Source organism: Pezoporus occidentalis, unplaced genomic scaffold, assembly GCF_034315485.1.
Source record: "Pezoporus occidentalis ecotype Australia unplaced genomic scaffold, CSIRO_AGI_Poc_V1 ctg77, whole genome shotgun sequence".
NCBI classification, from domain to species: Eukaryota; Metazoa; Chordata; class Aves; order Psittaciformes; family Psittacidae; genus Pezoporus; species Pezoporus occidentalis.
Window position 1 is genome coordinate 3,939,778 of NW_026916126.1, and position 17,791 is coordinate 3,957,568.

At 36.8% G+C, this 17,791-nt stretch overlaps 1 protein-coding gene across 18 annotated transcripts in view; it reads right to left on the bottom strand.

The window, feature by feature from the left end:
- Positions 1-17,791, bottom strand: part of KDM6A (lysine demethylase 6A) — a 157,750-nt gene that overhangs the window by 54,853 nt on the left and 85,106 nt on the right. For 9 of the 18 annotated variants that reach the window (XR_009961504.1, XR_009961505.1, XR_009961502.1 and 6 more), the window contains 5 exons: positions 17,048-17,168; positions 6,758-6,812; positions 3,975-4,009; positions 1,535-1,600; positions 172-265 (listed from right to left, as the gene is read on the bottom strand). Coding sequence is in view for 8 of the 18 variants with exons in the window: in XM_062602441.1 (XP_062458425.1) it covers positions 172-265; positions 1,535-1,600; positions 3,975-4,009; positions 6,758-6,812; positions 17,048-17,168 (371 nt within the window). In the remaining 10 variants the exon portion in view is untranslated. Of the gene's footprint in view, positions 1-171; positions 266-1,534; positions 1,601-3,124; positions 3,245-3,974; positions 4,010-6,757; positions 6,813-17,047; positions 17,169-17,791 lie in introns of those variants that run through there. The other 9 variants (XR_009961508.1, XR_009961506.1, XR_009961507.1 and 6 more) reach the window with 2 other exon arrangements.

Consider the following 17,791-nt stretch of genomic DNA (forward strand, 5'->3'; position numbering starts at 1 on the left):
CTCCTCTCTTATTTACTTAATTATCTACTGTTATGCATTCTATTTGGGGTGAAAATCTCACGTATCATAATCAGTGTCTAAGACTCTTTGGAAACGGAGCCTTAAAAACACTGCTGAAGGCAAAGATGGAAAAAAGAAACACACAGAAAAATAGAAGTTAATTTTACATACCTAACTGCTGTAAGACAGTTGCTTTTACTTGTGCAGGAAGGTTTTCGATCTGCAAAAGCTGTTCATAAGCTTCCTTTGCAGAGTGATACTTTCTCTGCAAAAGGAAAAAAGTACATAGATTAATCATAAAGCTTACAACAGATCACCAAATAGCCACGATTTCACAGCACTGACAGCACACAAACACATTGACAAAAAAATCTGGTTTTTTTTTTGCATACAGTGCATATGAAAGCTTTAATGAGTGACGTATATATGCTAAGAGAGTAACTTTCATAAATATACTATTTAATACAAATTGACTACTAAAATAATTGACGGAAAATTTGCAAATTATTAAATTTGGTCAAATCCTCATACATGCATGCATTATACTTCTTACACTACAAATAAGTACACTGCTTTTAAGGGGAGTGCTTGAATGTGAGCCTACATCTGAAATAAAACTCTACACAAATTCTTCTCAGAAAATTTGTAACAGAAATGAAGATCATCAGTAATTGCTGGCTGGTGTAATTTTGCCTCTCTGCTCGCTTTGGGATATTTGAGCTGCCTTTATAATGTATCTGTTGTCCTAGTAAGAGTCCCACCATATGTAGAATTAAAACATATCCACGGATTATACCTGGAGAATGAATGTATGCCATCTTACTATTTGCTATATAGTTTAAGTGCGCTTAAAGCATGGAAACACTGAATTCCTAACTCCCTACATGAATAGGTCTTGATGCACAAAACACACTTCCAGCTTGGGACTGTGGTCTTTATTGAATTCTGGAACCTTAAGAGCTGTTTTGTATATGCTAAAGGTCAAGACTTCTCAACAAATGAATTTTTTAGAATAGTGTCAGTATTTATCTTTGCGTTACCCTAAAAATAACTGTTTAACAGTGAAAATATTTAAAATGCTTAATTCTTCTGTTCCTCCTCTCCCACAAATGTCTGTATGACATAAATGCTGAGGGTCTGATGTTACTAAAAGTCTGGGGTTTTTGTTGGTTTGTTTCGGTTTTGTTTTTTTATTTTTCTAAAAATTCTACACAAGTTTTTGAGAAAAATATGCTTTCAGGTAATTCAACATTAGACTTCATTCTGGCAAACAGATGAAAAGCATACTAAAATAAATGGGGGCATCTAAATGCAAATGATCATTACTTAGTTACATTTTTTTATGCAAAGAGTACACAGTACTGACTACTGCTGTTTTGTAAGAGATGACTGGCAAGACTCTAAACAATATAAGTACCTATTGGAAGTTAAAAATGTTGTTAGGTTCTTGGTATCTCACAATCACGAAAGACAACTCTGTTGGTTTTCTAACCCTTTTCTAGTCAGGAAAAAAATTAAAGCAGCAATTACATACTTTCAAATGGAACAAGGGGAAGTTGGTAGAAAAGATTTTTAATTGGTGTTCATGAAATGCAGACAACTGGTAAGAAAACAAATAATATAAATAAATAAAATATCCATGTCCAGCAAAATAAAAACAATCAGGAAAAAAATTTAAATTTAGCACTGGGAACATAACTTGTAGCTCATGACTATGAAGGATAAGCAAAAGAACAGAAGTTCACTGTATAGCATGACAGCAGTGGCAGCAATCCAGATGTCAAACATATAAATATTGGTGCCTAATATTCACACTTTGAAAAAGATGTTTGCATGCTTGTGAGGATTCAGAAAGACATATTAAAATAGGGCATGTTTTCCAGATCTAGGATATTTTTTACTTGTTATTTGTAGTATTATTCAGTCTTTAGAAATCTGCCTACATGCATGGCTTAAAATATTACAGAAAACTGTCACAATATTTACATTTTGGTTTATTTCACAGAATGGTTTGGTTTGGAAGGGACCTTAAAGATCACCTAGTTCCAACCTCCTGTCACGGGCAGAGACACCTTCCACTAGACCGGGTTGCTCAAAGCCCCATCCAACCTGATCTTGAACACTTCCAGGGATGGGGCAGCCACAACTTCTCTGGGCAACCTGTGCCAGTTCCTCACCATTCTCATAGGGAAAAATTTCTTCCTAACATCTATATATTAATTCCAAAGTCCTTGAAGTTTGGCTGCATCATGAATGGTCTTTGAAATGGGAGGGGAACCCAGCCCAACCTCTTTTTTTGACACCGTATAAAGTAACCACCCAAAATAGCTAGGAGGACTCATGCTACCACTGATGAAATAACAGAAACTAGCATTAAGCACCATGAAAAACTACTGCTAATTCCTATCAGCACCAGGGTTACCCTCTCGCTCAGAGTTCTGGCAACCCACCATTTAAACTCCAGTATTGTGAAGGTACATCACTTTTTCATCAAATATTACAGAGCAAGTAATTTTCAAATACACAGAAGGGTTCAGAGATCTGTAGCAGTGTCGTTTAAAAGAAACAAAGCCATCAGCCTGCCTCCAAAAACATCTCATCGTTGTGCCAGAGGCAATATCCAGAATGAAGGCATGGCCCTTTGTGGTTCCAAGTTTCTTAAATTCCAGAAAACAAGACACCCCTCCCAGTCAGAACTATGAGACAAACCAGGTCTAAGGGGAGAACGCACTGAAAATTTTTTGCTCTGACTTGTGTTAAAATAAAGTTCCTGCTGCCTACAATTGTCAATCAGAAAGCAGAGCTTAAGCACTTGTAACACTGGTCACACAATTATATAAGGCAGCTGGTATATAGATATAGATTTGGAGCCTTTAACTTTCTATTTTACTCTAGAAAATCAAAGGAACTAACGTGTTGAGGATGCTTTGTTATATAATTGTGTCAGTTGTCCTCCAGTGCTCAGAACCGAATCTGGACAGTGGCCAGGCAAGAACCATAACACTCCATGAAGTTTCTGAATGGTGTTTTGGGACAGGGAATTTCTGTCTTGTCATACAGCTTTGGACCAAAAGCATTCAAAAGAGAAATATCAAATTTGTATCTTTTACTCATATATAAATACCTAAAGCCATTTCCAACTGTGCCATCAAAAGACAGCACCTACTTTACCAAGCTGCTTTTCAACTGACTGAACATATAGTTTATGTCTGTCATCCATTTTAATTGCAAGTTTGTTTTCATGTCACATCCCTTCCTCAGTCACATAATACCTATAAACATGATAAAAAGGCATACAGTTGTCATTATATGACCAGTTAGTCAAATAACAAATATACAATAGCTATTTCAGTAGCTCCTTGGTTTTAATTTACTTCTATTCTGGAAGCTCAGTCAGAGTTCTGCAATTTCCCAAAAATTTCACATAAAAAACTCTGTGGTAGGATTTGATACAGAATTAGCAACACAGCTTTATGTGCTGCTGACCTTGGATCTAAAATGTTTGTACCACGTATGTTCAGCTAAAATTGAAAATTTCGTGTCAAATATACTTAAAAAGCACCAGGGCAAATGCCATACTCGACCATGTGTGTGCATGTATGACAAACAATAGGGATATCTATGAATTGACAAACCACAGATTTTTTATATTTCTATATACTTTTTTGTAACTTTAAAAATTATATATAATCTCAGAAAAGAATTTTACTAAAAATTACACTGAACAGTTTTTTTTTGCATTCAGCCTGTGAGACCAGTAAATATGTAAGTTTATTAAAATTGCTACTCCATATTGTAGCACGACAGTCCATATACAAAATATTTTTAAATTTGGCCAAAGTTAATAAAGTTTCTTTAGTGATTTGAGACTTAAGCTGAACTTTAAAAAGGCATCCATAATCTGGGTTCAACAGACTAATTCCATCATATAGACAGAAACAACCACACTTTATATAAAGTAGCTTAAAGCTTACCTGGATTTCATATAAGTGGGCGATGTGAAACTGAACTGTAAGAACGGGAAAATCAAAATTATTAGTTTTAATTAATGACAACAATTATAGTATCTGCTTTAAAGTGAGGGATAAAGAATGCTTAAAATTTATCAATGCAAAACCAAGATAAATTAAATTTTGGAGATAAAAGGAAGTATTTGTTTACATTCACATTTTATGCTAAATGTAACAGAACTGACAAGAGAACGAATACGTATCCTAACAAAGCATTAAGACTGCAAACAAATATTGCAGAAAGGCAGTCCGTGGATCTTATTTGTATTCTGAAATGCAGAGTCCATTACCCTTTCAGTAAACTTAGCAATAAAATTTCTTTAAGCAGAGAACGCACATTAGTATTTTCTGTAGATAACTGAATTAGGCACTTATTTTCATTCAACTGTCAAAGGACAGACTATATTTTAGGACAGAAAACTACATTATACGCAGCCAGCTTTATACAGGATCTTAAATTTAGGTGTTTGGGTTTTGGTTTTTTCCTTCTTAGGAACTGACTTTCCCTTGTTAAGCTGAGAGTGTTAATTACAGATGGTATTCTGATCATCACTGTAAAGCATCTTAAATTACTCGTATGAATTGCACAGAATGCCATAATACTACTAGCAGCTCTCAGAGGCAAGAAAGTTGCTGGCTGGAAAAAAAAAACACTACCACAAAAATTGTTCAGGAGTAAAAGCAGAGGGAAAATTATTCTCATGCTGCTCAAATCATTAAACAAAAGATGGAATGCCTGAGTTCTCAGGCCTGTGAACTGCTAGCTTAGACTAGCCACAGAATGATAGATAGCTAAAGCTATTTGAGATGGATGTAGTCCTCACTCTATTTGATGAGGAAAGACAAACTCCTTTGAGACAGACTTTTACCTGATGTTCCTGAGGACTGCAAGTTAAAAAAATTTGTTTCAATACACAGATTTCTGTCTCTTGAAGCTGAAGAATAGTGTGACACAGAGGCTTATATAGGTAATCTGGAGTTCCAGGGTTTCCCTCTGGGTCATAAAAGAGGGGGAAAATCCTCTTTGTGCACAGTTTTGTCCTTCACTATAAAGAAGGTAGCCTAGCGCACTTCAAAAACCAGGTCATAATGAAATGCATCATCTAAAATTTTAATAAACTTTTTGTGTTCCTTGCTAAAGGGCACATAACATCAATTATGTTCACCACAACGTCAAACTTCACTGTGTACTGATGAAGGAAAAACCTCTGCTGTTATTTTAGGAGTTCATTATCTAAAAAAATCTGTTGGTTTCTTTTTTTCCCCCCTCACAGCAAAACCCCTTCAGTATGAATCTTCACCATGCAGGGGAAAGAAATTAAAGCTGCCACACTGGAGACTGCCTAAATAGAAATAAGACACGCTTAGAACATTTCTGCTAGGAACACACTCACTGTAATGCCGTTACTCACCCAGCCTCCAGAAATGCAAGGGGGAGGATTAAGGCAACCACAAGCATTCATGAAGGTACCTAAGACCATGGGTCAAAGTGCATGGTTCTTCCACCAAGTAGAATGGGAGAACCTGGCAAAGTATCTCTCATTCCTCTTCTCTCTTCCTTCGGGTTTGTCAGGCACTGTGCAGTAAAGCCTTTACATGGGGCCATACCTCTACATAAAACTGGGGCCATAGGGGACTGTGGGGGAAAGGTTAGGAAAACCTTACAGAAATTCAGAGATGCAATGAAAAACCAATGAAGTCAGTGAGAAATAATATGACCTAACGTGAAATATGATAAAGAATCATGTAGCTGGTAGAAAACAATAAAAGCCTACTGACTTAGGAAGAATTCTGCAAATATTTTACAGTATTATCTGTGTCTGCTCCTCATGAGAGACAAAACTTTAGAGAAGACCTTGTAGCATAGCTAGCTCCTTGATACCAATACAGCCAGAAGTTTCACCCATGAACACAAACACCTTTTCATTAGCCTTGCTGACAGAATATTCATAATTCCATCTAAATCCAAATTAAAAAAAATTAAGAAATGCTTTTAAATACTTTACCCAATGCTTCTGAATTTAGAATTAGGAGATAACTTAAGCTCAACACCAAGATCAGCATGAAGATACCTTAAAAACTGAGAGGGTAATTTCCTTCACAACTGCCTGTCTTTTAATTCTTACAGACTCCAGAACATGCAGCAACATATGCTTATTCTTGCATACAATTCCACTATGGAAAAATACCTGCAGGACGCTCTGTAACAGACTCCAGTGTATACTGCATCTGACAAATCATATTACACTAAAAGATTAGCATGTTCAAGTACAGATGAATATGTAGCTGGCACCTAAAGATCAATCAAACTACAGTTTGTACCTCTTCCTACTTCCTACTTCAGTGTTAAAACCAATGCTGAATTTTAGACCTATAAATTGGCATTAAAATGATCACCAAAAAATGACAGATTATCAAGATGCCAAAGTTTTAAACAACTGCTATTAAACATATGCCATGGCACAAGCACTACCGTTATGAATAAATAAACGCTCCTCAAGAATTCATCTTCAAAGCAATTAATAAGCTGAGTTTTGATTTTCACTTGTTCCACTTACTAAAATGACCCAAAACTCCACTGGAATATCTGTCTCCACTGACAGACGGAGGCAGGTTGTGTAGCCTCCCTCTCAGTACTGACTCTCTTGATTTTGAAGGATTGGTTCATTACAAATTCATACAGTTGTGAGCACAAGACTTAAAAAACACAAAAAGCTACAACAAAATAAATGGAATCGGTTACTTACTTTCAGCGTTAGACAAAGTGCAGGGATTGCAGTCAATCAAAGCTAACTGAAAATGCTGGAAAAAGAAATAATTGTTTTTTAACCAACATAATAGTAGAACTTTGGCAAATTACTAAGGATAAATAAATTCTGTACTTGAAAATCAATATGTCATTTTACCATGTGTCTTCAATAAAATATATTTTCTTTTCTGTTCAACCGCTTACTGGAAGAAAATAATTTTTTCTACTGCAGATGCAGCAATGCTTCTAGTAATGTAAGATTAGCAACAGACATCTTCCCAAAACAACTGGGATAGTATCTGTAAGAATGACTGCATCATATGAATGGTCAAAATTGGAAAATCAAGTTTTCCTTAGAATACAGAACTGGGATTGCAGTCGTAGCAGCTCACAGCCTCAGGGAGATAAACACTGAAGCCTTCAATTTGTCTATCTAGAAAAACACAGTAAGCTTCCCTTAAGTTGAGTGATTTGAAGACTTCTGATCTCATGTCAAAAAGCACTTACAACGAATACCTTTACATTAAAACATGAGTTCTTAAAGAGTTCCAAAGTTCTTACATCCTATCCTCCAGGTTTCAAGATAACTGCAACTAACCATTGAAGCTTGTTTATTTTTAATCACTATTCCTCAAAAGATATGAGAAGTATCTTTTAAACCATCTCTGCATTCTGAAGTCCTGAGACAAGAATTTCTTCTAGAAAGAAGGTCACACAAGCAGAGCAATTAAGCCTGTCTGGCAGAAAATCTGGATGTGAGCAAATCATTTCTAAGTGTCATGCTAATTCAGTGATCGCTATTTACAGTCTGAAATGCAACCAAGTATTAAAATGAATGGAACTGGCATACAAACTCAAGTGCCTCTGAACTTTTTCATAAAATTCATATAAAATTGCTAGACAGTGCAAAATTTGGATTAACATATTAATTCAACAGAAAGTCAGGCCTAAGAGATAGCACATAAAATACTACTGTTAATAAATACAGTTATTTACAAAATACAGCTCCAGGTGGCTTCTAATACACAAAAATTACTGACTCTTCGGCGTATTTTATTAGCACAAAAATGGTGATTTAGCTCTGGCTGCTCAGGATTCCAAACTAGGTAGCAGCAGGGGCTTATTAGTGTAGCTGGGAAAAAAATAAATCCTTATTAATGGATGTATATGCAACTTGCTTTTCCTATTTGTCATACCAGAACTACTAGACACTACTTTCCTCATGGTCCTAATAATACCTCGTGTATAGCACATCTCTATAACACACATCTTGAAGACTGAGAACAGTTTTACAGACCACAGAACATTTTTAACAGAAAAATTGTTAGAAAATTAAGTTATTATTCATAGCAAAGCATAAAAAAAGAATGCTGACACTTCAGGAGCTCTGTGAGGCACACAGTTCTGCAGCTTACCTCTGCACTGACTTTTATCAACATCATTTGTAACATGTGTTTAAAAAATGAAGCCAACTCAATTTGAATAACAGAAATTTATGATTTTTAATGAATATTTTAGCAATAGCAGTCCCAGAAGAGAGGACAGAAAACAATGAACTCACATATTCGTTACTTGTAAAATAACTTTTTAAGCTTTGAGCAAGCATTAAATAATAGCTTATAAATCAATAGCCTATTTCTCTGCCTTGTCTGTTCCTTTTTCTACTGTTCAGCAGTTAGACAACTTAAGATCTCCCCTCACTTACATTGCAATGCAGGTTGTGTGCCTCAGAGACATCCTTCAGTCGGTTACCATAGTGATACTAGTAAGCAGGCAACTTAAAAAAAAAAGGCTAAATAAAAATAAAATGCTCTACTTTATATCGCATTTTGCATGGCAAAAGGAAAAACAAGGAACATACCTATATACCTTGGCCTGTATATCGAGTATACTGGTCTAAATGGTACAAACCTATTTTTGCACAGATGTGCCATCTTGCACTGTCACTAACAATTAATATGAAAAGATAAACCAGAACAGCAGAGATCTGCTCTTACCTAGCAATGCTATTATAAAAATTAAGTAGCTCTAAAGAGAAACGATTGACAACTGTTCTATAGCAGCTTTTTCAGAAGGGTTACTGCAGTGAGACTCAAGTGAGAGAAAGCAGGCAACCACATCAGAAAAAATCTAACCATTTTAAAATTTAAATATGCCAGTAATATCAGTACTGTACAGTGAAAAAAAAAAAAAAAAAGGGCTATTTGCAGCAATGCCTCCTAAAAATTTAAATTCTTAGTACAACGTTAGCTGGCTTCTACATTTCAAAGTCCACATTATGAAAATTTACTAAGTGTAGTAAATTTCTGCTTGCACTGTTCACTAAGCTGCAAACAGTAAAGAAAATGATAAACCAAAGCCTGTAACTACAGCAAAATAAACCACTTGCACCAAATAATTATCACAAAGCAATATACAGAAAACTCAGAACCTTTCACACCAAGAACCTTTGAAATGCACATACGCGAGCAAACCTCTTCCTCCTGCCAGATAAATAATACATAGCTCCCCGTTAAGTATTCCAAATCAGACCCAAAATAAAGGCATGCATGCATTCTAGCACATAAAAACCTCATCAGCCAAAAGCAGATCCACCCACCACAATTACCAGCACCAAAAAATTAGAAAAATAGTAATCATTTCCAACTTCCATTTCTGCCGCCCGCAGAAGCGGTTTGCAAACATCTGCCCGTCTCTCAAATATTGCAGCACTGAAGCTGGCTACTGCTGTGTGAAATAGTTACTATGCAGGAGAGGCCGCTGCAGTTCAGAGACGACACACAATACCTCAAGGCAGACAGCAGTCTATAGAAATTCAAATCCCGAGTAAGAGGATTTACCTAGAAGGCAGTGTTCTGAATGTTAAAAAGTAACAGGCTCTCTTCGAGAGCTGCAGCTCAAGTCGTAACATACCTTGATTTGTAGCCATCTGTAATTGCACAATTATCTACAGCCTATTTTGTCTCCTCTGGAGTCTGATTTGCCTCTGATTGTGGAAACAATTTCAAAGGTAACCTTTCCAAGGATCAAAAGTACAGCAGATTGCATACAAACAGAGCTGATGAAAGCATTAGGTCTGGTAGTAAAATAATGGTAATCTGACACTGATTTTAGGTTACTTCATGTTTTCACTACTAGAGTTAACACCAATTCTCCTAACAAATCAGTCCTTTACAATTTAAGAGGCAAGTACCTAGGATTTTGGCAGCTCTTCAATCGATAAATGACCAACACGAAACGAACCACCTTCTTCTTAGTGCAAGATTTCCAGTACTGTTTCTCTGTTTACATCCAAGCCTGATACCTCAAAATAGTGATTCTACTCTCTCCTCCTCTGAGGAAGACATTAGCAAGCTTAACAGCTATGAGTTCTGCATTTATTTAGCAAGCAAGGCAAGCCATCATTTGAAACCTGACAATTCTCACAGACTTACCATGAAGGAAAGCTCCATCATGACTCAGTGAAATTCTGATGGCTTTTTCTGCTTATGTGACCTAGGTGTGATGCCTGTGCTCCTCAGAGCAGCCTTTGTTCAGATAAGTAGGGCACGGAAAGCCTGGTGTAATGAGCTGTGGCAGAGAGCCAAGTATCCATTTGCCAGGCATGTTTGGGGCCAGCGGAAAGGGTCAGGAGAGGACACGCTACATGTGCTGCTCCACCAGCACACTGCTCTGCTCTCCAGTGTCTTCAGAAGCCAGAACAAATTCATATTGTACTATGAAGGTTTGTGCAGCACAAACACTCGGTTGCTTTTGTCCAACATTTAAAAAAAACCCTCAAACCCTCAAGACTGAGGAAGACTGTTACATGGATAGGGCAGAAGAAAGCTACTTGAGGACTGCAGAAACGAAGGTCATATGAGACACATAAAATGAATTAACAGCAGTACATTTGGAAGAATCTGTTGTTTTGACTAGCTATATAAATGAAAAAATATTTTAAAGCTGAAAGATTAGTAAAGCTGTGTTTTCGCTAGCCAGAAGAAGGCTGCATTCAAATTTACCGACCAACATCTTATATGGTGCAACACAGTGCTTCCACAAAGCTGACTCAATACTCACGTTGCCTGCATGCTTTACTAATATTTGTGCGACATCAGAATTTAGCTATTGCTGTGTTAACAGCCGGAAGACTGCCAGTGGCAACAAAATGCCATAGGGAAATGTGATGACTGGAACCTTGCACTGCCACTGCGTCATCAGCATCCCCCACATTACCTTGCTGGCTGGAGCTGAGTTTGTTTCAGAACCTGCAGTGCTCTGCCCCCAACCCATGGATGAAAAGCACAGCCTAACCCTTGCCACGTAACTGTGGCTACCAAGGCAGTACATGTAGCTGGCTATTACTGTGTGCCCTGAATGCCAATCTTTCAGTTGCAATTACAGCTAATAAACCTGGACCAAGATACCTCTCACAAGGAGGTGCACAAATGAAATGCACCTGCAATACTCAGCCTGAATGCTCAACTTCTGAGCCAACTATTTTTCTTCTCACAGTATGTTTCCTCCCAGAAAAAAAAGGCGTAAGACACTGCAGAGCAGTAACTCAATTTTAGCATTTACTTCCCTTTATAATCATGACATTTCTAAAATTTGCTTACAGTTTTCTTTTCTAGGAAAACTAAAAAAAATCACTCAAAACCCCAAGCAAAACTAAGAGAAAACAAAAGAAAACACTCTGTAGACCAGACACTGAGGTACCATCATTCACTATCAAAACCAGCTCCACTAACAACTCTCCTGCAGTTTTACTGGCAGTCCTGAGGTAAGTTAATGATCTTAAGGTCTGTTCCATCCTAGTTGATTCTATGATTCCAGTGCCACGCTGCACTAAAAAACCTCTCAGGTTTTTTACTTCTTGTATATGTCCTTCTATCATGTACATATGCAAACTACAAAGACTTGGAGAGCAGTTCATCCCCAAATGCTGTCTGCCATCACTTACGTTTTTACTAAAATTGTATTTTGACTGATTTCATCCTGCTTTCCACAAAATGCTTTTTAGCTGAAGCGGCTGAAATAGTGGATATCCACCGTATAATAGCTAAAGCCCTTTATTTTGTGTGATTTTTTTCTCACCAAAAAATGCTGCCGATTAGTTTTTAGCAGAATTACAGCCATAAAAATGAACACAAGAAATTAAAAATTCTCATAACTGTATGTTTTCTCTAGTTATTCTTTTAAATAATTAAAAATAAATACATAAGGTTTGAATTTAACACGTTTAAGCTTAAAAGTTAGTAATCTAAGCACATATGGAAGATAACTAGGTTGTGAAACAGAAGAAGGCTTAAAAACACAAATTTGCACTTTTATAAATACATTTTTATTTATTACTGCGAAAAACAGCATTAAAAATGAACAATATGTCTGTAACAGCTACATGTTGGCATACAATAGCTACAGTAGCTAAAAATATATTTAATAAAGATATTTACAGAGAGACAGGAAAATTATTTGAATAAGCAATGGAATGACTAAATAAGTACTTTGAGCTGCTCATCCGTGTATCGGTATTAAATTTTTTTTGTATTTCATGCATATTCATGTAATTCATGCATATTTTCCCAATAAATCTGAATTCTTTCGCAGCCTTTTTCTCATCCTAATATAAGCAGTATGTCTTAACATTACTAACAAATGAGAATCTTTAGGAAAGTAATTAAAAAAATTAAAATTCTATTCAAATTGATGATTTACGGGCAAGATCAAAGCAGAAGCCTGAAGCAAACTGCTAGGATAGCTGTTTTGTGTACAGATAAGGAGGAAAAGTGTCTGAAAGTGAAAGGCAGAATGAGTATTTCTACTAAAAGGCAAACAATTGAAAACATGAGAAATTTAGTTCTCGTTCTTCTAAAGGTTTTGTTGCTGGGTACAGGATCCACTGCAATTCTTAAAACCAAATCAAGCTTGTTGCGCTTTGGGAATTCCCTGATCATAGCCCTGACTCCCCACTGGAAAGCACACTACAATACTTCAGCGCCACCAAGCAGAATGAGCACCAGATGGAAGACTTGTTTCCCATAGCTGCTGTTTCCAGTGTAACACAATTATTAAATTAAGTAATACCAAAGCTGTAATTTTACTTTTTTCCTTAGCTTCTCTTTTATGCATGTGAGTAGTCCCACACAATGCACCCAGCTCCCCCTTCATGCTCTACCACCTAGTTCTGTGTTCAGCTTTTGGGTGGACAAGAGGCACTGGGGCTTCCCGATTCACAGCAACTCCCGTACGGATGGGACAACTCCCTTTGTAGGTTCACATCCCAACAGACCAGACCCATGACCACTCATTTGGTGCCTCTGTTGTAGTTCAAGCTATGCAAATCACTTGGTCCTCAGCTTGCAGAGCTTGAGTGGCTCTGGGGCAGTATGCTGCACAGGAACTTTCGAGGAATTTCTCTTTGATATCACTTTCATTCTGACTTATCTGCTAGAAATTGGTTAAGTTTCAAAAGTACTTAAAAGAAATACTGAGACACATGTGCAAGACAGGTTGATTACAAACACATATGAGAAATGGAGCCTAAAACTGAAAAAAATATTCTATAAATAGGAAAATTACTATGATAGCCAGTGATATGCCAGAAATAACGTGGCATGTACTCAGAAGCATCAACATTTTTCCCATCAATATTTACCAAATCAATAAAAAGATATATTATGTTCCCACAGATCTTGCTGTATTCTCCTCTGAGGTTATCACGGTTCAACGGCAGCTAACACCACTGAATACAGTATTAGTGTCATTTGAAGGAAATGGTAAATAAGAGGGGGGCAACAGAACACTCAGTAAAGTGTGAAAAGGCTAGGACTGTGAAATAAACCTTAATATAACCATAGACTAATTTAGATTGGAAAAGAACCTTAAGATCACTGAGTCCAAGAGTTAAACTAACTGCTATAGTAATCAATAATACCACCCCCCTAAGTCACTGACAGTTGATTTTGGAATTAAGTTGCACTTTCCTGATGAATGGGCAAATTCAGTTTTCATGCATCACTTGTGAAGGTGACACTGCCCTAACTGTCTGGTTACACAAGGGCTGTTTTCTTTCAAACAGAAAGGCCACTTTTTTCTTTTATTTTTTCCTTAATGGAACACTGAAGGCCAAGTAATTTTCAATAGCTCTGGTGTTCTTGCCAGAGTTTATGGCAATGGGATAACTGAGCAGTCAATGGTTCTCACAGCAATTTGCAAGTCTTAACTGCAGCAACGTTAAAAACATGCAAAAGCAGTAACTGATTTTAAAAAAACACTGAGTTGATTTTATGCTTGTTAAACAGCACTCTGGTAATTACCTTGATCATCAACATCTTAAAATAGTAAAAATTAATTTTGCACTTAAATTGCTTACATAAAATATAGATGATTTATGTTAATGCTCTAAAATTGTGAAAAACATGGAATATTTGACCTTCAGACTCCCATCTTCCCCCTTTGCCTGAAGACTTACTGCCAATGACTCATCTGTTGGTAATGGTTTATTCTTAGCAATTACAGACTTAACATGAATGTTTAAATACCATCAAAAACATTATGATATTTTAGAGTACATTAATGCAACGTTGGTACAATCTGTGAAATTCAGAACAGTCACAAGTGAATAGTGGATGAAAACTTGCTTTCACTTTGTGCCTCAATGTCAAATAGGGAGTAACGCTGGGCTGTGGTTTTACTTTATACAGAGCCCCAGGGAAAGGGTCTGCGCTCAAGGCCAGTTACTAGCAGGCTGTATCCTTTAAAATCCAGGATCCTTTCAAAAAAGTCCCAAAAAAACAAAACCAAAAATGACAGAAGACGACAACCCTGTCTCTTCATTACTTTGGCTTACATACCTTTCTGTGAAGAGAGAAGATACTCTGTCCCAGAGAACGAGACAGACATTCCACGAAAACATCCTTTAGCACTCTTTCATCTTATCTCTTCCTCATTTTCTTCTCCCCATGCTTGTGCAAAACCACTGCACCAGCAGTTTCTTTTGCTCTCCTCACAAAGGAAGTTTTTTGACTTGCCTCTCATTCTTGTCACTCACAGAATTCTGGCTTAAGGCTTGTTTTGAAACCTCAACTCAGGGATCAGTCAGACTGGCTTTTAAAGAAGCTACTACCCTGCTTGTTCTGCTTAGTTTGCTCCTCAAGTGATACACTCTGGTATGTTTCAATCAGTAACATTCTGATTTCAAACAAAACAGATCAGTGTCAGGACTCTACACTAAATCCACAGCTGAGCTGAACTTAAACTGCCTTGGCTTTCAGTTTCCATTGATAATCCCAGATTATAGTTTTATGTTTTGCACCAGAAGGGTACAAGAGAGCTCTACCCTCTCCTTCCCATTCATGCACTCCTGCTATCTACCTTGCGCTGGATCTAGCAACTGGACAATCTCAGGTTGACTCGGTTTAGACTTCTTATCCACTTCAGTCTGCAAATGGAAATAAAAAATCACTTCATTCAAAGCAGCAGAGGCTGCCGAACAATGCAACTGGAATAGTAAGGTGGAAAATGAGACAACCTTTTAGCAACAACCTGCAGTTATATTGCTGTGAGGACATTGTGAAACTATGTTTAATGCAACACTCACCCCTAGCCCCCCATGATTATTTCATCACCCTTTTGAAGATCCTCACTCTGCTCCATGGGAGCCTGTTTTCGTTGCTGCTATTTGTTTCCTTAAGTGACTTAATCACGTTGCACATAATAGAAGCAATGGAATCATAATTCTGCACTACAAAAGATTTCTTTTTTCTGTTTTTAAAATAACTTCTTTTGTGTTTTTGCCATTCATCATTGGCATACCGCAAACTGAAAGTGACCTTTCTGTTTTTCAAAGTTGTGAAGATCAAACACAGTAAATTATTCAGATTGAATCAAGTATTTAAATAGATATTATGAGGATTCAGTGACAGAATGACATATTTCATGGCACAGCAGGAAAAGGTTATTTCTTGATCAATTTCTTCTACTGAAGGTTAAAATAGAGAAATTCCTTCCACTAATTGATTACAAGTTTACTACCGCCTTGTAAATTTACTCTTCTGTAACCCTGACTTCTTCAAAACCAAACTCAAAATGCACTTCTCCAGCACTTATTTTATTCCCTAAGATAGTCGATACTAAATCAGTGCCAAAGTACAAGAAAACAGGATCAAACTCGCACATAAGTCTTTTCCCAACACAAGTGATCCATCTCTACCTTCCCTTGCTCTCCTTTGTCTTTTATTGCACTGAATCTTTCCTACTCCTATGCAATATCCTCTAATCACAACTTCCAACTACACCTTCTCTGAGTGAAAGCTTAGACTCTAGATGAAGAGAAGGAAGCCTTATGAGAGAAGTGCTTCCAATTACTACAAACAGTGAAAGCAAAAAAGTGGAGAGTGGCATCCTACTCTTTAAAACCTTGGACAATGCGCTTCTGATAACCTCATAAATACGACTTCCAGGAAACAATCTGCCAGGAGAAGGATGTCAATTTAAAAAAAAATCTAGTTTCAGGAGGGATTAATAAGCAGAAATACATTTATAAATTACACATAATTACAAATTACAAAATTCTTAGCCCTGCAGGTGTATTTCCCACCATATGAAACTCTGTTAAAGGACGCTTCCTTCTTCCAAGATACACATATCTAAATTTAGAGGTCAGGAAGGAAGGCACATGGGGATAGAGTAAGAAATGCAAGGAGGAAAAAAGAAAGGGGCAAGCATGTTGAATGGAAGGAGAAAAAATGTCAGATTACAACTGGAGACAGAAAAAAGCAGTAAAATCTTTTAAAAAGAGTACAGGAGAAACAAAGTACTGTATTAACACAAAACATTTCTAACTGATTAGCCAAAAATTGTTGCCTTAGAAGCTTTCAAACCAGGAAATAAAAGAAAGATTAACTACTAGAAAGTAGAAATTACACAAAAAATTGATATCAGAACATTATTTTGAATAAAAGCTTTCTATTTTTAATACTCTTTAAGAACTTCCTGTTTACAGTAGGACAGCTAGAAGAGAAAAAAAATAATCAAGAAATCCAAGCTGCTAATTCTTCTCTTATTTTTTCCTCCAACTTTCCCCAAGATGTACTATTTTAACAAGAATCCTACACCAAACACTTGATCTACTGGAGTATCAGTGCTCATCTATAATTTTGCTGGGCTTTTATGAGTATTTCTAGCTCTTAACACACTTGTATTTCTGAAGCAGATATTATTTAACTGCTATATGCTCATGCATTCCAAGACGCGACACAACTTGTAAAAAACATTAATTCAATTTGAAAGCTCTTAGACCTACCTTTAAACTAGACTCATAGTCTGTGTTCACTTTGAACATAAGCCCAAGCCGCAAATGAATTTCCTTGGCTCGACAAAAGCTGGGATCAACATAAAGCGCCTCCTGAAATGCTTTAATTGCCCTGAAAGAAAAACACAGATTAGAAAATGATTCTTTTTTATGGAACTGTTACTTCCTAATGAATATTATTTATAAGACTAGCAGAAAGTGGATCAGAAAGCACTGTTACAGAAGAACACATCAAAATAGTGGTTTACACGCAATGTTTTTGGTGCGTGGCTTTTGATTCTTCGCAGACTGGGTAATTTGTACTCCAGATATCCTGGTATATTTGAAAGTCTAATCTTTCCTATTGATTTAGAGAAACTAATTTGCTACATGAAATACAGTAACATATCTACTATTTCAAAAAGCATGACTCAGGAATTAGCAACAAAATTAGTGCAACTTTAGAACACTACAGTGATCGTTCATGTCACAACCAACTTTTGATTGCCAGTAAGTGCAGACCACCAAGAGCAGCAGTAACTAACAGAAGTCCTAAGAAGGAGAGATTACACCCATCTCTTCCCACTGCACCAACCTGCTCTGTTTTCCATTTTGTCCTCACTTTCTCAGCACCAGCAACACATACAGATTCAACCAATACCTACTGCTCCATTACTTTCCAGTCAGTCAATTACCCCCAGGAAAACACAGACATGAAAGCCTGCCACCTCCTCCCACTCTAACTTGCTTTTCATA